Consider the following 25,817-nt stretch of genomic DNA (forward strand, 5'->3'; position numbering starts at 1 on the left):
GATCTATATCTGAACAAGGTACAATCTAATTCATATCAACGATATCACGTTACAATCGAAATCATTACTGAATCTGATCAATCTAATCAACTGATATTTTGACGGCATAACAATACAATCTGAATACCCCGTCATTCTGAACACCACAGATATAATACCACGAGTCATAATCGGTATTAATACAATTTATAATCTCAACGATAACACAAATCTGATATCGAATCTCAGTCAAATCGACTCTGAAAATCATAACAATTACATAATCAGTCTGTTCTTCAGTCTGACTTCAATTATACAGTGTCTACGGTAGCAGAAACACCATATATGAATCATATTCAATTCTGACAATATCATAAATTCAAATCTTGTCTAAACGTAACAAAACTTACGTCCAGTTGTAGTCTGCGTTGATAGGAACACAGTACCGAAGTCGGATTCAAAATCTGACGGACGGATTTCTCACAACAGGCGTAAGGATTTTCCGCTATCTTCCTCGGCCCTTTCTTCAATTCTGAGAAATGAGTTGCGTAAGTAATTCTGAAGATTTGCATGTGTATATATATATATATATATATATATATATATATATATATATATATATATATATATATATATATATACATCTGTAACATGCACTGAAGCAAATGGCTCATTTCGCCTATTCCACGTCTCGCGCTCGAGCGGTAAGAAAGTACCGCTCGAGCGCGATACTTTCTGTTCGGTGCGTGGCTCCTTATTCCATTGGCGCTCGAGCGGTAAATCTTTACCGCTCGGGCGCCAGCCTTTCTGTCCGAATTCTTGTGATGCCTTGGTGCTCGGACGGTGCTTTTCTACCGCTCGGGCGCCACATATTCTGCCCGAAATCTTGGCTCACAATGCAACAACGCCCGACTTCTCCTTTCACGTTTTATTTGGCTCCTGTGATATTTACTAATCACAATTCAAAGTTATGGCAATATATTGTATTCTGTATCAAAAAATGTGGAGAAAATTTTTGAAAACAAGGAAGAAATTCTTAGGATATTAAAGAATATTCGAATAAGAATTCAAAACCTAGAACAACAACCAAGTTCTAGTAAAAAGACTTCAGAATGAAAGTTACGATCATCTTTTGGTACTGAGCCATTATTACACCAAAAGAAAAGGACAAAGTGATTATATGCTGAAAACCTTGCGTAGCTGAATGTCTTAAAGTTATATGCTTTTAAGAACATCTTCTATAGGTAAAATAATGTTATGTATCATAATTAAAAGAATTAATGATATTTGGAAAATTTTGAAATATTTGGGAGTTAAAATAAAAATGTGAAGGAATGGTGAGTAAAAAAAAATTTGAATAGAGAGATGGAAAATGAATACCAAATTGTCCCAACTTTTTTGCCCTTTTATGTGGAAAAAAAATTTGTAGAAAAGTTGACTAAATGTCCACTCATGGCTTTTGTCCTCGCACCTTTCTCTTCACGTGAGTCCCCGCTTTTGAAATCCTCGAGACCCGGAAGTCCTTCTAAATTATACCTTAGTTTCTGGTGTTAATCCAATTTTATTATTTTTTATCCATATAAACCCAAAATTTAAAATTGGCATAATATATTAATATCTATACGGGGTTTTAATACAACATTAAAAAAAACTGACAACGTAGTCCGAAAAAGTCATTATACATCGTATACACAAAAGAACCAATATAATTCCTTTCCCCATATAAATAATAGAAAACTACATACTAACATACACATTTGAAAACTGGAGTTCTAATGTGTCTTTTATGTGATATGCACTTAACAAAACAAATAAGAAATTAAAACCATGTCTTATATTATTAGTTCATTTGCGGTGGAGTGATATAAATCGCTTTTACCACAAAAATATCGTCCTATTTTTTTATATTTACTTGAAACACAATAAAAATAATGACATTGGATATACTAGAGATATAAAATAGAATATGTCTTTTGTGAGATAGTCTCACTTTTATCTGTGAGACAAATCAAGCCTATCGATATTCACAATAAAAAATAATATTCTTAGTCTAAAAAATAATATTTTTTCATCGATAACTCAAATAAGTGATCGTCTCAAAAAATATAATCCGAACGTCTCACACAAATTTTTACTTATAAAATAATACTTTATTAGGTTATATCTCACTAACATATAAATTATAAATAAAAATATGGAATGATGACCTCAGCTTCTCCTACCCCAACCTAGCAAGTCCAAGAGAACTACATCAACAAGTTTGGATATTTCCATTGATGACTATAATACTACCTCCAACTCTGCCACCACCATGCCGCCGCCGTCCCCGTATTCCTCCGCCTGCAAGCGTACCACTTTCATCTTTCTTGCAGTATTACTTATATTGTTGACTAGCCTAGCAACATCCCACCCTTGCTCAACTCTGCCAGCCAAAACCCATACCTTGTGCCCACCTTTCACCACTGCACCGCCATTTCCGTTCTCATTCTCCGCCGGCTGCGGTCACCCTTCCTTCCGAATCTACTGCTCACCGCCGTTGCGCGCCACCATTTCAATAAACAAACTATCATTCTCAGTTCTCCAATTTGAGCCAAACTCAACCTCTCTCACCATCTCCCCCAATCCACTCCCCCTACCCGCACCTCACCTAAATAATTGCTCTTCCCCTCAAATCATTTCCGCTCTCAACAGATCCATTTCATTTTCCGGGTCAATATTTCGGGTCTCGGATTCTTCGTGCTCCCGACTTTCCGCTCTGAAACCATGCCCGCCTCCAAATCTACCCAACTGTAGCCAGTGTTCTTGGGAATGCAAGCTTATTAAAAATCCTTTGTATCTTATACACGACTGCGGCGGTTCCTCCGGCCGCCACCGCGAAGACTTTCAACCGGAATGCCAGGTTGATGTTCTTGGAGTTCTGGACAGTATATTGAAATTTGGGATTGAAATAGAGTGGGACGAAGATCAAGATTCTTACTTTGGGAGCTGCAAATCTTGCAGACTCAGAAATGGAATCTGTGGGTTTAATTCATCAGATCCCAATAAATCATTCGTTTGTTTTCCGTCTCAAACCACAATCAAGCAGCAAAGCCCGAATAGGGTTGCCATTTTGTCAATTATTTTCTTGTTTATTTGTTCTTTGATTGCTCTCTCAGTCATTATTGTAATATTCGGGTCGAGAAGAAAAGCTCTGAAGAATGCAGAAGAAGATCCCACCATTATTTTCCTTCGGCGGCACCGGTCCGCCAGTCTACTTCCGCCTGTATTCACCTTCGAAGAGCTCGACTCTGCCACCAATTGTTTCGACCCAAAACGGAAAATTGGCGATGGAGGATTCGGTTCAGTGTACTTAGGCCAGCTCCAAGACGGTAGATTGGTTGCGGTGAAACACCTCCACAAGCAAAACTCGGCCGCAGACGGTGGAGCTAAAGGGTTCACCACAAAGTCATTTTGCAATGAAATCTTGATATTGTCATCGATAAACCATCCAAATTTGGTTAAACTTCATGGGTATTGCAGTGATCCAAGAGGCCTACTCCTGGTGTATGATTATGTACCTAATGGCACTCTAGCTGAACATCTTCATGGAAAGAAGAGTATATACAGAAAAGGGGCGTTAACATGGAATGCTAGACTCGATATTGCAGTCCAAACGGCCATGGCCATTGAGTATCTGCACTTCTCAGTAGTGCCCCCTGTAGTTCACAGAGACATAACCACATCAAACATATTTATAGAGAAAGACATGAGAGTGAAATTGGGGGACTTCGGGTTGTCGAGACTTTTAGTATGCTCTGAAACAGCTCTCTCTTCGGATAACTCATCCGAAGGTGTTTGGACGGGGCCTCAGGGCACTCCTGGGTATCTGGATCCCGATTATTATAGGTCATTCAGGTTGAACGAGAAGAGCGATATATATAGCTTCGGAGTCGTGTTGTTAGAATTGATAACAGGGATGAGAGCCGTTGATGAAAAGAGGGAGAAGAGGGAGATGACATTGGTTGACATGGCAGTGCCAAGAATCCAAATGGGGCTGTTGCATCAAGTGGTGGATCCTGTTTTAGTTGTGGATGGGGAAGCCATGGAGGGAGTTAACTCGGTGGTGGAGCTTGCATTCCGTTGTGTTGCGGCTGATAAAGATGATAGGCCAGACGCCAGGGACGTGGCGGCTGAGCTGAGGAGGATAAAGGGTCGAGGACGAGGCAGTGGTGGTGTTCTGAAGTGTTCAAATTCGAGTAATGTGGTCGTTCCTGATGAGTTCGTAGGGCTAATGGTTTGAAAAGAATGTTGTGAACATGGGGTTGCTTGGTTCAATTTACGTGGTGGAGTTCACCACTACGCCGTGCACACAATCGCACTCGGACCTTTCGATGTTTCATTTGCCATTTGTGGTTTATCAAACATAGTTTTGAGACCAGGTTTGGAGTGAACTCTTGTGGTCCGAATGGATGATTCGTTGAACATTGTTAGACTATGTGTGACAGAACACACGTCGTAGGAAAACTTCTATGGATGATTTGATTAGTTTTTGGGGTTAAATACAATGTTAGCATATTAATCTTGTATTTTTGCTTCAATTCAATCGGGCTTCTCCCATTACGTATAAAAATGACTTGTTATTTGCACTCATCTGCAAATATTTTGGAGCTTCATTTTTTGTTTGACAAAACTTATGTGAGACGGTCTCACGAGTATTATTTGTGAGACGGATCTCTTATTTGGATCACTCATAAAAGAGTATTACTTTTTATGTTAAGAGTACTATTTTTTATTCTGAATATGGGTATTGTTGACCCGTCTCACAGATTATGATCCGTGAGACGGTCTCACATGAGACTCACTCTTTTGATTTAGACTTTAGAGAATGATGGAATACGCAAGATTGTAAATTTGTAGTTTCATCAATTATTGTAAAATTCTAAAAACAATAAATGTTGCCGACCATTGTTTCATATATCAATGTAACTTGAACGAGACTACTAGGATTCTTTTATCATATTAATAACATTGGATTTAGATTAACACCAAACTTTTCTAGATAAAATCACGTGTACGTGTATGGTGTAGATCCTCCCTAGTTAAAGTGAGAAAAATCAAAACTAGTGGCGGGCCATACGTAATCGAGTGTCGTTTTTTTGCATCGTGCTACCATTTTTTAATTCTAAATTCATATAATCATATAATCAATTGTATATGGAGTAAAAAATAAGAGTGTTACATGAGTTAAGAATAAATGGATGAGTGGTTCTCACGTGAGACCGTCTCACGGATTCTAATATGTGAGACAGATCAATCTTATTGATATTACACTAAAAAATAATACTTTTAAACTGAAAAAAATAATAATTTTTTCATAGATAACTCAAATAAAGATCCGTTTCACACAATTTTTTGTGAAAATATTATAAGAAAATACATCGTCGTGTACAATTTTACACCACTGGTGTGTTGAATATTTTTGTCATAGATAACTCAAATAAAGATCCGTTTCACACAAATTTTTGTGAAAATATTATAAGAAAATATATCGTCGTGTACAATTTCACACCACTGGTGTGTTGACCCTTTTACTTCTTCCATCCACATAATAAATATTTCAACGACTTTGCTTCTGCCATCATAATCTAGTGAGACCGTACTCTCCGGAATAATATTCTTGATTGTTGAATTGGTGTTATAATTATAAATTATAATAATATAATTAATAATAAAATAACGGTAAATTATAGAAAAATACATCTGTGCATGATTTGTTTAAGATTCAGTACCCAACAGAATTTTTTTATATTTTAGTACCTGACAAAAGATCACCTTAATTTTTACTACATGTTTAATGTATTTTTACATTTTTACCCTTTTAATTAATAAAAAATATATAAATACTTATTTTTGTTGGACATTTTCTCTTTCCACTCATCAATACCGATGCATTTGGATGACATGTATATTTAATTTAAATATTTTTTTATTAAAAAAACAAATTCACAACTAATTGAATTTTTTGAAATACTTAGTTTTGCTTGTGAAATACTTAGTTTCAATTTTAAAATACTTGATTCAGTAAATGAAATACTCAGAATGTTTATTAAAAACTGGATATTCGAATATGCATTTAAAAAAAACAAATTCGGAACTAATTGAATTTTTTGAAATAGTTAGTTTTACTTGTGAAATACTTAATTTCAATTTTAAAATACTTGATTTAGTAAATGAAATACTCAGAATATGTATTAAAAAACTGGATATTCGAGTATGCATTTAAAAAAAAACAAGTTCGCAACTAATTGAATTTTTTGAAATACTTAGTTTTACTTATGAAATACTTAATTTAAATATTAAAATACTTGATTTAGTAAATAAAATACTCAGAATGTGTATTAAAAAACTGGATATTCGAGTATGCATTTAAAAAAAAAACAAGTTCGCAACTAATTGATTTTTTTGAAATATTTAGTTTTACTTCTGAAATACTTGATTTAAATATTTAAATACTTGATATAGTAAATTAAATACTCAGAATGTGTATTAAAAAACTGGATATTCGAGTATGCATTTAAAAAAAACAAGTTCGCAACTAATTGAATTTTTTGAAATACTTAGTTTTACCTCAGAATGTGTATTAAAAACTGGATATTCGAATATGCATTTAAAAAAACAAATTCGCAACTAATTGAATTTTTTGAAATACTTAGTTTTACTTGTGAAATACTTACTTTTAATTTTAAAATACTTGATTTAGTAAATGAAATACTCAGAATGTGTATTAAAAACTGGATATTCGAATATTCATTTAAAAAAAAAAAACAAATTCGCAACTAATTGAATTTTTTGAAATACTTAGTTTTACTTGTGAAATAATTACTTTTAATTTTAAAATACTTGATTTAGTAAATGAAATACTCAGAATGTGTATTAAAAAACTGGATATTCGAATATGCATTTAAAAAAAATCGCAACTAATTGAATTTTTTGAAATACTTAGTTTTACTTATGAAATACTTAATTTTAATTTTAAAATACTTGATTTAGTAAATGAAATAATCAAAATGTGTATTAAAAAACTAGATATTCGAATATGCATTAAAAAATAAATCCCAACTAATTGACTTTTTTGAAATACTTAGTTTTTCTTATGAAATACTTAATTTTAATTTTAAAATACTTGATTTAGTAAATGAAATACTCAGAATGTGTATTTAAAAACTGGATATTGGAATATCCAACGCAAGTTCTCCAAATGCTCGCATTTCCATCCAAGATCCATTTGTATGACATGTTCATTTCATTTAATTATTTTTTTTATTGCTTAAAAAACAAATTCGCAACTAAGTATTGAACTTTTTCAAGTACTTAGTTTTACTTGCGAAATACCTAATTTCGATTTTAAAATAGTTGATTTGGTAAATAAGATACTCAGAATGGGTATTAAAATACTGGAAATTCGAATATGCAACGTAAGTTCACCAAATGCTCGCATTCTATCCAAGATGCATTTGGATGACATGTTCATTTTATTTAGATATTTTCTTTATTTTTTTAAAAAAAAATTCGCAACCAAGCATTGAACATTTTGAAGTACTTACTTTTATTTGCGAAATACCAAATTTCAATTTTAAATACTTGATTTGCTAATTGAGATACTCATAAAAGTTAATAAAATAATGGATATTCTAGTAGACAATGTAAGTTCATCAAGTGCTCGCATTTCTATCCAAGATGCATTTAGATTACATGTACTTTTCATTTAAATATATTTTTTTTATTTTTTAAAAGAAAAGAAATTCGCAACTAAGCATTGAATTTTTTGAAGTACTTAATTTTACTTGTCAAATACTTAATTTCAATTTTAAAATACTTGATTTGGTAAATGAAATATTTAGAATGCTGTATTAAAATACTGAATATTCGAATATGTAACGTAAGTTCACCAAATTCTCGCATTTCCATCCAAAATGCATTTGGATGACATGTTCATTTCAATTTAAAATACTTGATTTGGTAAATGAAATACTCAGAATGTTGTATTAAAATACTGGATATTCGAATATGCAACGTAAGTTCACCAAATGCTCGCATTTCCATCCAAGATGCATTTGGATGACATGTTCATTTCATTTAATTATTTTTTTATTGTTAAAAAAATAAATTCGTAACTAAGCATTGAACTTTTTGAAGTACTTAGTTTTACTTGCGAAATATCTAATTTCAATTTTAAAATACTTGATTTGGTAAATGAAATACTCAGAATGAGTATTAAAATACTGGATATTCGAATATGCGACGTAAGTTCACCAAGTGTTAGTCTTTCCTCAGAAGATACATTTGGATGACATATTCTTCTCAAACAACTTACTCTTACTCCGGGACAAGTATGCTACTATATTTTTGTTAAAAGTAAGTGTTTATTTTGATCTACAAACAACTTACTCTTACTCCACGATCAGTAATGAACTGTTTCATTTCTTTAAATGACATTCATAAGTATTCTAATGAATCTTAGTTGAAAAAACCAATCATGACTAAATTTACGTTGCATATTCGAATATCCAATATTCTATCACATATTATGAGTATCTCATTTACCAAATCAAGTATTTTAAAATTAAAATTAGGTATTTCGCAAGTAAAAGTAAGTACTTCAAAATGTTCCATGCTTAGTGATCGAGCAAAACTTTCATTGTAAAAATTAATAATATTCAAGCTCGAATTAATCATAAGTGTACGATGTCAAGTAATAATATAGCGTAAAAGAGTACGATTATCGTTCCTCTAAGGACTGTATTTCTCAATTATTATTCTCAGTTATTCAATTTTTAGCAGCGATACTTCAGATGATTGTTTACTACTACGATTATTAAATAAAAACTCAATGAAATGGTTCAAGGATTAAATGATGAAATAAATAAGCTAGAATGATTGATTAAAGTTCAATTGAGAAATGAATTTATTGAGAATCTCGGTTCACATACCTCTCGCTAATCTACTTAATTCGTTCGACAATGATCTATGCTTTCGACGAGATTTCATATCCAATTGAACACGCCCTTTCAAGCTATGTCAAAATAATTCAACTCAGTGAAGTAATTAAATCTCTTTAATTATTTATCAAGGGTGAATTGCATGTCGTTTTATTAAATCCACTAGCTTTCGACCTACTGAACTATGACTATCGACGTATAACCGACTTCATATTTCTCTGTAAATTGTAAATCCACGGATTAAGTTACTCGTTCCTATCACGAGATATTCTCTCGAAGAACATTGTCCGGAAATCTTTAAATCTTCGCTCTAAGCCTTTTTTCTTTTTCAAAGCTTTTTGGCTGCTGAAAAGTCCTTGAACATGTCATCCAAATGCATCTTGGATGGAAACGTGAGTACTTGGTAAACTGACGTTACATATTCGAATATCCAGTATTTTAATACTCATTATGAGTATCTCATTTACCAAATCAAGTATTTTAAAACTGAAATTAATTATTTCGCAAGTAAAACTAAGTACTTGAAAAAGTTCAATGCTTAGTTGCGAATTTGTTTTTCTTTTAAAAATAAAAAAATATTTAAATAAAATGTACATGTCATCCAAATGGATCTTAGATGGAAATGCGAGTACTTGGTGAACTTACATTGCCTACTAGAATATCCAGTATTTTAACACACATTATGAGTATCTCATTTACCAAATCAAGTATTTTAAAATGAAATGAACATGTCATCCAAATGCATCTTGGAAGGAAATGCGAGCATTTGGTGAACTAACGATATCCAGTATTTTAATACAACATTCTAAGTATTTCATTTACCAAATCAAGTATTTTAAAATTGAAATTAGGTATTTGGCACGTAAAACTAAGTGCTTCAAAAAGTTCAATGCTTGGTTGCGAATTTGTTTTTCTTTTAAAAATTAAAAAAATTTATTTAAATGAAATGTACATGTAATCTAAATGCATCTTGGATAGAAATGAGAGCCCTTGGTGAACTTACATTGCCTACTAGAATATCCAGTATTTTATTAACTTTTATTAGTATCTCAATTACCAAATCAAGTATTTAAAATTGAAATTAGGTATTTCGCAAATAAAAGTAAGTATTTCAAAATGTTCATTGCTTAGTTGCGATTTTTTTCAAAAAAAATAAAGAAAATTTCTAAATAAAATGAACATGTCATCCAAATGCATCTTGGATAGAATGCGAGCATTTGGTGAACTTACGTTGCATATTCGAATTTCCAGTATTTTGATACCCATTCTGAGTATCTCATTTACCAAATCAACTATTTTAAGATCGAAATTAGGTATTTCGCAAGTAAAACTAAGTACTTGAAAAAGTTCAATGCTTAGTTGCGAATTTGTTTTTTAACAATAAAAAAATAATTAAATAAAATGAACATGTCATCCAAATGGATCTTGGATGGAAATGCGAGCATTTGGTGAACTTGCGTTGGATATTCCAATATCCAGTTTTTTAATACACATTCTGAGTATTTCATTTACTAAATCAAGTATTTTAAAATTAAAATTAAGTATTTCATAAGAAAAACTAAGTATTTCAAAAAAATCAATTAGTTGCGATTTTTTTTAAATGCATATTCGAATATCCAGTTTTTTAATACACATTCTAATTATTTCATTTACTAAATCAAGTATTTTAAAATTAAAATTAAGTATTTCATAAGTAAAACTAAGTATTTCAAAAAATTCAATTAGTTGAGATTTTTTTTAAATGCATATTCGAATATCCAGTTTTTTTAATACACGTTCTGAGTATTTCATTTACTAAATCAAGTATTTTAAAATTAAAATTAATTATTTCACAAGTAAAACTAAGTATTTCAAAAAATTCAATTAGTTGCGAATTTGTTTTTTTTTAAATGAATATTCGAATATTCAGTTTTTAATACATATTCTGAGTATTTCATTTACTAAATCAAATATTTTAAAATTAAAAGTAAGTATTTCATAAGTAAAACTAAGTATTTAAAAAAATTCAATTAGTTACGAATTTATTTTTTTTTTTAAATGCATATTCGAATATCCAGCTTTTTAATACACATTCTAATGTAAAACTAAGTATTTCAAAAAATTCAATTAGTTGCGAACTTGTTTTTTTTATATGCATACTCGAATATCCAGTTTTTTAATACACATTCTGAGTATTTCATTTACTAAATCAAATATTTTAAAATTGAAATTAGGTATTTCACAAGTAAAACTAAGTATTTCAAAAAATTCAATTAGTTGCGAATTTGTTTTTTTTAAATGCATGTTCGAATATCCAGCTTTTTAATACACATTCCGAGTATTTCATTTACTAAATCAAGTATTTTAATATTTAAATCAAGTATTTCAGAAGTAAAACTAAGTATTTCAAAAAAATCAATTAGTTGCGAACTTGTTTTTTTTTAAATGCATACTCGAATATCCAGTTTTTTAATACACATTCTGAGTATTTCATTTACTAAATCAAGTATTTTAAAATTGAAATTAAGTATTTCACAAGTAAAACTAAGTATTTCAAAAAATTCAATTAGTTGCGAATTTGTTTTTTTTTTTTAAATGCATATTCGAATATCCAGTTTTTAATAAACATTCTGAGTATTTCATTTACTGAATCAAGTATTTTAAAATTGAAATTAAGTATTTTACAAGCAAAACTAAGTATTTCAAAAAATTCAATTAGTTGTGAATTTGTTTTTTTTAATAAAAAAATATTTAAATTAAATATACATGTCATCCAAATGCATCGGGATTGATGAGTGGAAAGAGAAAATGTCCAACAAAAATAAGTATTTATATATTTTTTATTAATTAAAAGGGTAAAAATGTCAAAATACATTAAACATGTAGTAAAAACTAAGGTGATCTTTTGTCAGGTACTAAAATACAAAAAAATTCTGTTGGGTACTGAATCTTAAACAAATCATGCACAGATGTATTTTTCTCTAATTTACCCATAAAATAAATTACATTTTATGTAATATTTTGACCGATATTATATATTAATGTTACATAGATAGAAATCAAATCGAGATCTGTAATACAAAATTTGATATACGTGAACTAAATAGGACATGAACTTTTCGAAGAAGATTTTTAATTCAAATGTCATTTGATTGTTCAGAGAAGTAAATTTTATTTAAATTTTTTAAAAAATAAATATTTTTTACTTCTCAGAATAATAAAAATCATTTGAAATCCACTTTTAACATATACATATAATTTAATTAAAATTGATCTGGTTCAAATTCTATTACATAACTTAATTAATATTTTATTCATTGTCAAAAAAAAAAAAAAAAATCAAACACGTACTACCATTATTTCTTCTTCTTCTTCTGCACTCTCCTGATAATGGCTTCCGATCAAGTGAAGCTTCTAAGTTCTTGGATAAGCCCGTTTGTGTTGCGGGCCAAAATCGCACTTAACATCAAGCGGGTCGAGTTTGAGACCATACCCGAAAACCTTTCTGCAAAGAGCGATCTTCTTCTGAGATCCAATCCTGTCCACAAGAAAGTCCCGGTTCTCATTCATGGCCACAGGATCATCTGTGAATCTCTCATCATTGTTCAGTATGTTGATGAAGTCTGGGCCTCTGGGCCCGGGATTCTTCCCTCTGATCCCTATGATCGAGCCACAGCCCGGTTTTGGGCTGCTTACATTGATGAGAAGGTCAGGATTTCTTCATTTCTTTAGTTTTATTCTCTTTTCTCTCTAGTCTCGGTACAGGTACAAATTAAGTAAAAGTCAGCACATCGACCATCCCTTGAGTATGTGATAATATCATCCGATCTATATTCCTTCAACCCGTTCTTGGCAAATCAACAAGTGCTCCATCTTATGATATCCGACAAAGTCTTTGTTATTTTACTAAAAGATATAGCGCATAACGTTTGGTCAAATCAAATTTTAAAACTGTGGGACGATCTGAGTATTTTTTATTGTTGCGGAACAAAGGCAGTTATTACTCAATCATTCTTCAATAATTGTACCATTTCGAAGACATGACCTTTAACTCTGTTACCAATATCAGCACTCAGTGCCGATCATTTTGCTTGGTTGCTCAATCATGTGAAATGATTAAGATTTTCAAATTTTATTTGCAAAACCGTGGCAAATTGCAGCTACAACAACGGTGAAAAACCGTTGTCTTTGACTGAACCCTTCAACCACAAGGGTTTTAACAACAGTTTTTCAGGACTTCTTTCTTGCAGTGATGCATTCTTAAATAAAATATAAAACAAATAAGATAGTTCTTGTCATGACATAATTCTGATTTCAACATTGAAAAAGAAACAATTTAATTGTGCAGTGGTATCCAAACATAAGGGCAGGGCTGATGATTGAGGGAGATGAAGCTAAGAAGGCAATCCTAGAGGAAATAACTAAGGGACTTGCTTTATTTGAGGATACCTTCACAAAATGTAGCAAAGGTAAAAAGTTCTTCGGAGGTGACACCATTGGCTACTTAGACATTGCGTTAGGTTGTTTCTTGGCATGGCTTCGAGTTATAGAAAGAATCAATAATGTCATCTTGCTTGATGAAGCCAAAACTCCCCGTTTGTTCAGATGGGCGCATGATTTTTCGGCCGAACCCGATGTTAAATCCGATATGCCCGAGACGGATAAACTCTTCGAGTATTCGAAAGGTTTCATGCTGAAGCTTAAGGCACTGGACAAGAAGAAATAATCCCACGGTGTTTATTGTGAGTGTTTTTCGGATGAGATAAATAAATAAATAAATAGACTATCGATGGACTGTTTACTTATATGAATGAGATTTGATATGATAAAATTGTATGAGTATTAAGATACTTGAGTTGGATATGGATAGTAATGAATAAATAATAATAATAATATGTTTAGTTTTAATTGATTGACTTTGAATTGAGATGGTTATCTTTTTATTACTTAATTAATGTAAATAAAAATAATATATTAAAGATACTACTGTGATTTTATATGCATTTATATGACAAATAATTAATGGATTGTTTTATTGAAATTACAACTAAACATTTTATTGAACGAGATTAATTCAATCAAGACTTTTGCATACTCTATAGAAGTATTGTGGTATTCAAAATAGACTTTCATGAAGTTTTAAAAAGTCAAGTGGTATTCAACATGGACTTTTATAAACTCTATAAAAGTCTACATGTATTCAAATTTTCCATGGACTTTTAATAACTCCATGGAATTCATTGACATACAAACATTAAAGCCTAATGTACAACTACAAATTGTAAAAAAATGTATTTGGTTCACCCCAAAGATTTGAATGGATTTTTAAAACTTCTAACTCTCTCTCTGTCGCTTCACATCACATATCTTCATATCTTCTCTCCTCTCATCTATTTCTATTACTCTCTCAAATTTTCGAAGTGTATCTCTATATATATTTTCATCTTTCTTTTTCAAATTTTTCATTTTTTGGCTGATTGTTCATTTAATAATTTTTTATTTTAATAACACGGGGAAATTTTGAATTATAGAATTGATTTTGTGATTTTTAATTTATGATTTATACAAATTAATGTAATATTCAATAATAATAAAAGATGATCAAAAAAATGTTGTTTAATTCTTAATAATTGAATAGTTTCGTAACAACAATGATTTTTTAAATTCATTTTCGTATTTTTAATTAATATGTAAGCTATGATATTTTTATACAAAATTATATTCACACAATAATAAATAATATTATTTTTACATTTATATTATCAATTTAAAAATAAGATTACATGTTAATCAATTGATGTATTTTAAAAAATTTACAAACATGCATATAAACCCATATATATATACATGTATGGATTAAACGATTTAACTTTTAAATAAGTAAATTTATTTATTAATATAAATATTAAAAATAATTTCAAATTGAATATATTATATATGTCAATTAATTATTGGTTCAAAGAAATTAATAAAAAATCACATGTTATAGTTAAGTACAAAATTTATAAAATTCTATAAAAAAAAAATCTACAAAAGTCTATAAAAATCTTGCAAAAAAGTCTACATAAATCCACATAAATCTGTTTATAAATCTGTGAGATTCCATAAAAGTCAATAAAAATTTATCAAATCCATAAAAGTCTATCATTTAAAAAAGTCATTAAAAGTCATCAAAACTCTGAATTGAATACACCCCACTAAATTTTTTATGCAATTTAATCCTTTCAAATTTTGGGTTCTTTTGTTTATACACAAATCCCCTGGCCACTTCCTGGGCCTATTCTTCTTCCTCTTTATCCGCGCATGTCTACGCCTTTGCTCGGTGTTTCTTACATATGGCGCCAATTGATGTTGCTGAAATTCGAGATTGTAGCTGAGAAGCCGGATCTTCACTTGGGGAGCTTAGATCGGACCTTCGAAATCTGGAAGCATAAACAAGAACATTAAAAGGGGGCAGGAAGGTTGTTCTGGCGTAGCCCTTCCGACACTCAACTCAAAGAATAGAAAACAGAGATAATATTGTGTGTATAGAGTGGGTGAGTATATGAATGAATAAACACTGAATCAAACTTAGAATTTATAGGAGAAAAATAGAATCCTGATTTGGTAGATTTAGATTCTAAGAATCTTGTACAAAATTAAGTTAAATCTTAATGGGCTTTATCTTTTCGGGCTCGATTTCTGTGGTCTGCCCGTTAATGTATAAGTAAGAGCTCTCATAGGCATGAGACTGCCTATAATCTTGGTCTCTTGAAAGCTCGGCTCGGGAGGTCGGTCAAAACATTTCCAATCGGCACGATAACCCCATCTGGGAGGTCGGATCGGGTCATGTTGGGAGGTCGGTATGTGAGATCGGCATGGGAGCTCGACACCATCTTTTCTGTCACGATTATGAGCGTTTGGGATGACCTACCGCCAACTTTGTGCGAGTGAGAGAACTTCCTGTCAAGCTCTATCGCATAGATGATCTCCCAAGAATTTCTGAATGATGTGTCATTAACTATCTGGGATACCGAGAGTGGGCCTGACCCGTCTTAGGTCCGAGGGTATCAATATAAATATATAGGTATGTAGATAGTGATGATGATGTTATGTTTGAAAAACTTTTTTAATGAGACCTATTATTTTGACTGGCCTAACTTTTTAAATTAGACTCATGCCCTAAAAATTAAAATAAATTATTATTTGAGCTAATTATTTGTGTACATAAAATTTAGCAAATTAAAAATATACAGTGATGATTTTCACGATTGACCTATATGAGGCATTCATTTTAATTTGGATCAATTACATCCCTGTGAGTTTCATGATTTTTTTACGGGTTTAATTAAACATTGCACACTACAGATAGACGTGATCATCTCGGTATTACTCTCGCTACATATCTAATAGTCATAATTGGTAGAGTATGATGATCGAAAAACTCGTGAGAATTTTAAATGAGATTAGAGAATATTCAAAGGTAGATCATGTAGCATGATAAACTCGTTTTATTAGGTATAAATTCAATCTACAGTTACTTTATCTTTAAAATCAGTAAAAACTAATTATACAACATGAAAATAAGAAATTGATACAGTGTTGACATTATTAAAGTAAATTTTAAAAAATTTCTTATATGACAAAAGTAATACTAAGAAGTTTAAAAAAAAAATTAAAAAATATTAATTCATCCATCACATTTTTGCACGATTGCCTTTCAAAATAAATTTACTTACAAAATTATAAGTAAATATTCAATTATTTAATCCAAAAATTGAAAGATATATCTATTAACAGACTATAGGATAATAAAAGTACTATAGGAAAAATATCTTGACCAGTTGATTTTAACCTTCCCAAATACAAAATTCTAATTTCCCATTAAAAAAGCAATGTTGATCATACAAGTACCTAAATATTAAATAATAAAATAAAATATAAGAATTTCTTTTGTTTGGGAATTGGAGGGAAGTGAGAAGAAAATATTAAATAATATATTCAATTTTTCCCTCATGTGTTTCTCCATTTCCTCCTATTTTCCTGGATATTTTTCTACCCCAGCTAGATAACCCACGTTTATATTCCCGTCGAGGAAAAAAAAACCCAATTTTTAACGTTGCGGAAAAGTTGATGCAAAGTGTTCATACGAACACTAAAGACACTTGTTTTGTCCTCTTAACATAGTTTTTAACACTCACAAATGCCACAAAACAGGAGCATCTTCGAAACCTAGAGACGTATATACAAATCGACGATTCTCCCAAAGAGAAATATCACAAATTCACAATCAACGACAACACACAGTCCCTCTTCCAGAAAACAAGAATTCACCAAATTCCATGGAAAGCTCATCAAGTTGTCAAATTCTATACATCTTCGGCGCCAATCGTTGTCATTCAAATGCTCACGTTTTTGTCTCTTTATCAACCACTCTTCAATACAAGAATACACTGTAAATCTTATATATATATATATACACACACACACACGCCTTCGTCCAACTTTATCCTCCAACTAAACCTGACCTCGAGAGCATTAATTGACAGATAGATCTTGGGTTGTCAAGAATCTGCTTCCTTTTTCCTTTTAATTGATTCGTTTTTTGCCTCAACGATTTCGATATATCGATGGCCGATGCATCTTTTCCAAGTGTCGAGGATTGCGCGTCCATTGGAAGGGAGAAGGATACAGTTGTTGCAGACATGGATGGAACCTTGCTGAGAGGAAGAAGCTCTTTCCCTTATTTTGCATTAGTTTCTTTCGAAGTTGGTGGGATTTTAAGGCTTCTCTTCTTGCTTCTACTCACGCCACTCGCCGGGTTTCTTTACTATCTAGTCTCCGAATCCGCCGGAATCAGAGTCCTCATCTTCGCGACTTTTGCGGGAATGAGGGTTTCGGATATTGAATCAGTGGCGCGGGCGGTGCTGCCAAAGTTTTACTCAGAAGACTTGCACCCGGAGTCGTGGCGGGTGTTTTCAGCCTGCGGGAGGCGATGCGTGCTGACGGCGAATCCGAGAATTATGGTTGAGGCGTTTTTGAAGGAATACTTGGGGGCGGATATGGTGCTGGGGACTGAGATACTGAGCTACCGAGGAAGGGCGACCGGGCTAGTGAAGAAACCAGGAGTCTTGGTCGGAAGAAATAAAGCGGACGCGCTGAAGGCAGCGTTCGGGGAGAAACAACCGGAAATTGGGTTGGGTGATCGGCATACTGATTTTCCTTTCATGGAGTTATGCCAGGTTTGCGATTTTCTTTTTATTAAATATAATATATAAGATAATAAACAGTAAAGCCAATCGTAAAATTTATTTTAATAATAAAAGTTTTATTATAAGTTCTATAATTTTAGAGAAGTAATATTTATCAGTATTATTTTACGTTTCCACTAAATTTCATGAAGATCTCTAACTTGTGAGATATTGTAGTGCGAACTTAACTTGATTAATAAAAATATAATGTCAAAAAATTGTGTGAGACGGTCTCACGTTCATATTTTATGAGACAGATCTCTTATTTGAGTTATCCATGAAAAAGTATTACTTTTTATGCTAAAAATATTATTTTTTATTGTGAATATCGGTAGAGTTGGCCCGTCTCACAGATTAAGATCCATGAGATGGTCTATCGTTAACCCACTCAAATATAATTATCAGACGAATACATAATCATATATGTTTTACATTAAAAAAAATTCGTACATGATAATTAAATCTGAAACTGAAATTATGAAAAAGAACTCCAATTTTGGTGGATGAAATATAATATTTCATTACAAATAACTAATATAATATTTATTGATATAAATAAAAATTTACCATAAATTGATAGTATGATATATAAAGTGATAAAAATATCATTCCACGAAAGGGTTAAGGTCCGGTAAAATTAAATTGGGTCAAATTCTTTAAAAAAAAAATCAATTTTCCATTTTTTCCACGGTTAAAATTGTAACTTTTATTAATGTTCTTCGTTACAAGATTAATCAGCTAAAAAGAGAAATTCTCAAGTACCCAATAAAATGGATCAGGTGAAGCACACGAAAATTTTACTAAAAAATGGACAACTTCACTGGTCGTCCTCCTTACAAGAGAGAAGAAGATTATAGTTAAATTAGATATCAAGTCATGAATATCAAAGCACATGAACCAACGTAGCTCGAACCATTGTTTAATTAGAACATGAAATTTCGAGGTATTTTTATTTTTTAACATTGGTCAATTATTTATTTAAAAAAATGATCTACTCAAATGAATTTCAAATACACTTGAAGGGATCAATGTTTTGAATAAATAGTTATTTAAGGTATTTTATAAATTTTCCCGAATTTCGGAGTTTAAAAAAGAACATCGATCTAATTTTAAATTAACTACAATATCCATTCCTCAGATAAATTATTAATGGGATGCAAGTAAAAACTCAATTTTAAATGAAAATTTTAAAAGCAGTACCAATATTTAGGTACGTAATCTTTTTGCCTTCTTAAAATTAAAATACATGACCTACTTCATATGAGATTTGATTTTAGTACATTAAATTTTGCTTTTTGATTATTTTGGTCTATATGTTTACGTGACATCAGACAACTCTACAACTTTCGATGTTACATCAACATTTTATAGTGTCACATCAGCATTTCATTGTCACATTATCATTATGACGAAATAAAATTGAATGTCAAAAAACTTCAATGCATCAAAATCAAAATTTGAAAATTTAATGGACCAAAACTCAAACTAAATACAGTTAATAGGCTAAAAAAATTATGTTAAGAAAAAAGACATCGATGTCCTTTGTTTTTATTAGGGCTGACAAAAGACATCATATAGTTTTTATTAGAGGAAATTTGTAATTTAGTATTTTATGTTTCTCTTTTATAATTTTGATTATATATATTATCAAATTTCAATTTTAAATTTTTATAATTGTTTTTTTTTTGTTAATTTTAATTATTTTTATAGTGTTTTTTATTCAACTCCGACATAAATTTGGTGACTGGAGTGTCGTATACGCACTTTCTTATAAAAATGACTAGAAATGCAACATAAATTGTCAAAATTGTCAAAAAATAAAATATATATATTAAAATTCAATTTTGATATTATAGATAAAACAAAATCGAAAAAAAAAATTAATGTTTTTATTAGTGATTGATATGATTTTTTTAATAAATTTATCAATAAAGTATTAAAGTATCTATAAGTGATAAATTATTATAATCATTTAAATAATGCAGGAAGGTTATCTGGTGCCACCAAAGCCAGAAGTAAAAGCTGTGACATGTGACAAGCTCCCGAAGCCGATCATCTTCCACGACGGCCGGCTGGTGCAGAAGCCGAGCCCTTTCATGGCTCTACTCATCGTCCTCTGGATCCCAGCTGGCTTCCTCCTGGCATGCTTACGTATCGCCGCCGGCTGCCTCCTCCCTATGCCACTAGTCTACCACGCTTTCTGGGCATTAGGCGTCCGCGTCACAGTCAAGGGGACTCCTCCTCCGCCGGTTAATAAATCCTCCGGTGAATCCGGTGTTCTCTTCATCTGCTCGCACCGCACTCTCCTAGACCCTATTTTCCTCTCCACTGCACTCGGCCGCGCCATCCCCGCCGTCACGTACTCCGTGTCTCGACTCTCGGAAATCATCTCTCCCATCAAAACCGTACGCCTCAGCCGTGACCGTGCCATCGATGCTGCGATGATAAAAAAGCTTTTGCAAGAAGGGGACCTCGCGCTTTGCCCAGAGGGCACCACCTGCCGTGAGCCATTCCTCCTCAGGTTCAGCTCCCTCTTCGCTGAGCTCACAGATGAGTTGGTTCCGGTGGCCATGGTTAACCGTATGAGCATGTTCCATGGCACGACGGCGCGTGGGTGGAAGGGAATGGACCCGTTTTACTTTTTCATGAACCCGAGCCCAGCTTACGAGGTGACGTTCTCGAACAAGCTGCCGCGAGAGCTGACATTTGGAGCCGGGAAATCGAGCCATGAAGTGGCTAATTATATACAACGTGTGATCGCCGCTACTCTTTCGTACGAATGCACCAATTTTACAAGAAAGGACAAATACCGAGCGCTAGCAGGAAATGATGGCACGGTAGTGGAGAAGCCTGCAAGGATCAAGTCGGATAAAATCATGGGTTGCTAAGCCATTGGAAAGGATATAAATAAATTTTGAGAATAAATCTGCCCCAAAAAAAATTGAATACTCAATTTTATATTCTTGTATTGTCTGATATGAACGCTAGAATGAAAATTAATGTAATACATTGTGTACTCCACACATAGGAATTGTCTTTCTGTTATTCAGGGAGAATAATGGTACGTGCGTATAAAGGAAATATATTTTCTCCAGTTTTAATAATTTCTCTCATGTATTTAGCATTTGAACTGGTCTTGCGGGCAAAAATTCTTCCATATTTCATTTCGTTGACCAAAACGCAATAGAGATAACGGTGTTATGTATCTTTGAGTAATAATAGTGACATCATATGTACAATTAAGAAAACACATTTCTCTAAAGCACATGTCTTACATTGGCCAAAGACTCTTTGGACTATTAACTCACATACGTATTTCTCTACCACACCCAACCTAGCCACCTGTCGGTCCTCAATGGAGTCGGTAAACGAATCAAAGTACATGCTAGTATGTAGAACCTCTATGTTGCCCCGAGTCAAAATACTAATGATGTACAACAATAACCACAGACTATTCTACTCAATAAGTGATACCTACTTGAACAGTCTGAGGGAGGCTTGTTCAGTGTATAACCAAATGATCACTCATCTATACGAACAGGCATCTCCACGCCCTTACCAATTAAACATAGCGTTCACATCACAGATGCTATTCTCAAACTCAAGCAATCTTTATCTTTATTTTAGGCTAATGATTCGACTAGGAACATGTTTAGTATATACGATACACTTCCTAATTAGTTTTATGATTTTACGTTGCGAGACAAACCTCACGGTACTTTTTGTATATTCAAATACTTTATCTATGAATCTTGCATGGGTATACAGATAAATTTATTGTCATAATTGGATAAAATCGCAAAATATTATTAAAATAAAGATTGTTTTTAAATGAGAGTCAATAATATTCAAGTCACAAGTTAGCTCGCCAAACATGTATTCTAACAATATCACACTTGTCATATAGCCAACAACGGTCCTGACAGGTGTTTCGTTAGTGAATCAGCAATGTTATTTGCAGATGAGACTCTCTCTACTGATGTGTTTCATCTTCCTACAATCTCTCAGATTATGTGGAATATCTCAGTATATGTTTAGATTTCTTATGAGACCTCGGTTTCTTTTTTTGCACAACGGAACAGGTCTTGTCGTAGTAGATCAGGATTAGATCAATTATTTGAGGAATGACACCCAACTCTTAATAAAATTTTCATCCAAACAGCCTCCTTAGTTGCAGCTCATGCAACTATTTATTCGGCCTCAGTGGTTGAATATGTTGTGGTGTCTTACTTGGAACTTTTCCAAAAAAAAAACACTACCATCGAGCTTGAATATAAATCCAGAGGTTGATTTCGAATCATCCACATCTATTTGGAAGCTATAATCATTATAGCATTACAATTTTAATTCTTCACTCCCGTAAACCAAGAGCAAATTCTTAGTTCTTCTTAAGTAATTAAGAATGTCCTTCAGAACTTTCCAATGCAATGGACTGGGATTTGACTGATATTTTCTTTCAACAATTAGTGCAAATACAACATCAGGTTGAGTATATATCATACCTTACATTATATTGCCTATAGCAGACGCATATGGAATGCGGCTCATGGTTTCTATCTCATCATCAGTCTTAGGCACATAGACTTAGATAGAGTCACACCATGACACATTGGGAGATATCTTCTCTTGGACTCTTCCATAGATAATGTAGTGACCCGTTCCAGAATCACCTACTAATCAAAAACTAAGCATGCAATTAACCTAATTAACAATAATCAGAGATAACAGCGGAAAAGTCAACAACAAAACCGATTATACAACCCAATCGAAGTCTAGAATAACTCAAAATAAAATATCCAATACAACCATATCGAATCAAAACAATACCGATAAACTAAACCAACCAGATACTCACGTCCTCCTCCTGCTCCTCCTGAGCTGTCCAACCTGAGGCCTGCCCCGTGGGAATGGGGTGTCCAAGATAAACAAAAACCGAGGACGTGAGCGATAAGAACGCCCAGTACAAAAGTATGAGTATACAGACCTATATGAAATGCACATGCTATGATCATGATACCGGGGTAGTCAAGAAACAGGAGTCACAAAAGGATCTCAACAATGCTCAGTCTAGAGGCGCCAAGTGGATAGTGCCGCGCGGTACACCTCTGGGTCACTGCATCCACTACAAGACAGACGTGGACCTAAAATGTCCCGGACCACCGAAGCCCTCCCGACCCGTCGGCCACTGTGTACTCTCGGTGTCCATGCGTCCACAAGACAGGGCTGAGCGGCCCCAAGATATAGCTTATCTCGAAAGAGATACAGCTCAACAGTAAAGGCTATCTCAAAGGAGAATACGGCTCAACATGATATGCAATATGCATCATAACTCGTGACATAATAGCATGCATCATATGACATATAACAATGCAGCAAATACTCATGCAACACATATATGAATGTATACTCAACCAGGATATCTCGGATAGTACTTTTGTACCTCTATCACAGCAAGCCTAGCCTTACGCAACACCGCTAATCAGGTCTAGAACAAGCCTACGCATCAAAAGCATACTCAATCAATACTACCATGCTCGACTAGCAAAACCAGTACTCCCTAGTACTACCAAAGGTTTAGGGTTTACCTTCGTCCGTCGACAGCCCTTTGATGTCGATTGCCTCGTAACTCAGACGTCGCTACGCTACCACTCCTGGCAGCTCCTGGCTATCGCTCGACCAACAACTACCCTAGAACCTTCCAAATCTCTCACTAAAGACTCAATCTCAAGAAATGGCAATACCAAAATGAGGAATTCGAGCACTATTTATAGGCCATGTTCGGATCCTCCGAACAACACTTCGGAACGTCCGAACGCTACGTGTCCATTGGCTCTTGACAGCTCATGATCGGATCCTCCGATCATACACTTCGGACCGTCCGAACATGCACGTGTCCAGCTGCTCTTGACACCTCATGATCGGATCCATCGAACCCACTTCGGACCTTCCGAACTCTTCGGTGCTTCCGAACCATCTTCGGTCCGTCCGATCATGACTCGGTCAAAACTACACCTTAAACCTTCTTAATCACCATTACTCCGTTAATTACCCAATTTGGAATTCGGGCTACTACATTCTCCCCCCCTTAAAACGATTTCGTCCTCGAAATCAAGTTTAGAGGATGAACAAAACGAAAATAACAACATCGTTACCCTCAAAATCTAAGGGACAACCCATCACTAGACGCTTGGCTAAAACCGAATGATCCATCGGAGTAGAAACAGAAAGAATGACATCTAGAGAAACATGCGGTAACTTATGACGCTTAACAAATCGTCCTGGTCACCCCAACGACCTACACTTCCCTGACTACTCTCATCACCAAAGTGGTCAGCCATCGTTACAACATAGAATGGGGAAACTAGTAAATTGGTCAACGGAAATCCCAAAACAGAAATCTATATCCCAAAATCGTATGCATGCTCTGATACCATAAATGTAGTGACCCGTTCCAGAATCACCTACTAATCAAAAACTAAGCATGCAATTAACCTAATTAACAATAATCAGAGATAACAGCGGAAAAGTCAACAACAAAACCGATTATACAACCCAATCGAAGTCTAGAATAACTCAAAATAAAATATCCAATACAACCATATCGAATCAAAACAATACCGATAAACTAAACCAACCAGATACTCACGTCCTCCTCCTGCTCCTCCTGAGCTGTCCAACCTGAGGCCTGCCCCGTGGGAATGGGGTGTCCAAGATAAACAAAAACCGAGGACGTGAGCGATAAGAACGCCCAGTACAAAAGTATGAGTATACAGACCTATATGAAATGCACATGCTATGATCATGATACCGGGGTAGTCAAGAAACAGGAGTCACAAAAGGATCTCAACAATGCTCAGTCTAGAGGCGCCAAGTGGATAGTGCCGCGCGGTACACCTCTGGGTCACTGCATCCACTACAAGACAGACGTGGACCTAAAATGTCCCGGACCACCGAAGCCCTCCCGACCCGTCGGCCACTGTGTACTCTCGGTGTCCATGCGTCCACAAGACAGGGCTGAGCGGCCCCAAGATATAGCTTATCTCGAAAGAGATACAGCTCAACAGTAAAGGCTATCTCAAAGGAGAATACGGCTCAACATGATATGCAATATGCATCATAACTCGTGACATAATAGCATGCATCATATGACATATAACAATGCAGTAAATACTCATGCAACACATATATGAATGTATACTCAACCAGGATATCTCGGATAGTACTTTTGTACCTCTATCACAGCAAGCCTAGCCTTACGCAACACCGCTAATCAGGTCTAGAACAAGCCTACGCATCAAAAGCATACTCAATCAATACTACCATGCTCGACTAGCAAAACCAGTACTCCCTAGTACTACCAAAGGTTTAGGGTTTACCTTCGTCCGTCGACAGCCCTTTGATGTCGATTGCCTCGTAACTCAGACGTCGCTACGCTACCACTCCTGGCAGCTCCTGGCTATCGCTCGACCAACAACTACCCTAGAACCTTCCAAATCTCTCACTAAAGACTCAATCTCAAGAAATGGCAATACCAAAATGAGGAATTCGAGCACTATTTATAGGCCATGTTCGGATCCTCCGAACAACACTTCGGAACGTCCGAACGCTACGTGTCCATTGGCTCTTGACAGCTCATGATCGGATCCTCCGA

At 33.6% G+C, this 25,817-nt stretch overlaps 3 protein-coding genes across 3 annotated transcripts; all 3 read left to right on the forward strand.

Moving 5' to 3' along the window:
- The first annotated feature begins 2,189 nt into the window (after nt 1–2,189).
- On the forward strand, nt 2,190–4,635 carry LOC140830644 (LEAF RUST 10 DISEASE-RESISTANCE LOCUS RECEPTOR-LIKE PROTEIN KINASE-like 1.5). Its single transcript, XM_073194060.1, has one exon. It carries the CDS (start codon nt 2,291–2,293, stop codon nt 4,256–4,258), a length of 1,968 nt encoding a protein of 655 aa, XP_073050161.1. The 5' UTR covers nt 2,190–2,290; the 3' UTR covers nt 4,259–4,635.
- A 7,621-nt stretch (nt 4,636–12,256) lies between these two features.
- LOC140830646 (glutathione S-transferase U17-like) lies at nt 12,257–13,861 on the forward strand. Its single transcript, XM_073194061.1, has 2 exons — nt 12,257–12,644; nt 13,285–13,861. Exons 1-2 carry the CDS (start codon nt 12,327–12,329, stop codon nt 13,660–13,662), a joined length of 696 nt encoding a protein of 231 aa, XP_073050162.1. The 5' UTR covers nt 12,257–12,326; the 3' UTR covers nt 13,663–13,861.
- A 3,284-nt stretch (nt 13,862–17,145) lies between these two features.
- LOC140829702 (glycerol-3-phosphate acyltransferase RAM2-like) lies at nt 17,146–21,290 on the forward strand. Its single transcript, XM_073193008.1, has 2 exons — nt 17,146–18,157; nt 20,152–21,290. The coding sequence occupies exons 1-2, from the start codon at nt 17,546–17,548 to the stop codon at nt 21,052–21,054; spliced, it is 1,515 nt and encodes a 504-aa protein (XP_073049109.1). The 5' UTR covers nt 17,146–17,545; the 3' UTR covers nt 21,055–21,290.
- Nucleotides 21,291–25,817: the final 4,527 nt, after the last annotated feature.

Source organism: Primulina eburnea, chromosome 4 (genome assembly GCF_022965805.1).
Source record: "Primulina eburnea isolate SZY01 chromosome 4, ASM2296580v1, whole genome shotgun sequence".
NCBI lineage: Eukaryota > Viridiplantae > Streptophyta > Magnoliopsida > Lamiales > Gesneriaceae > Primulina > Primulina eburnea.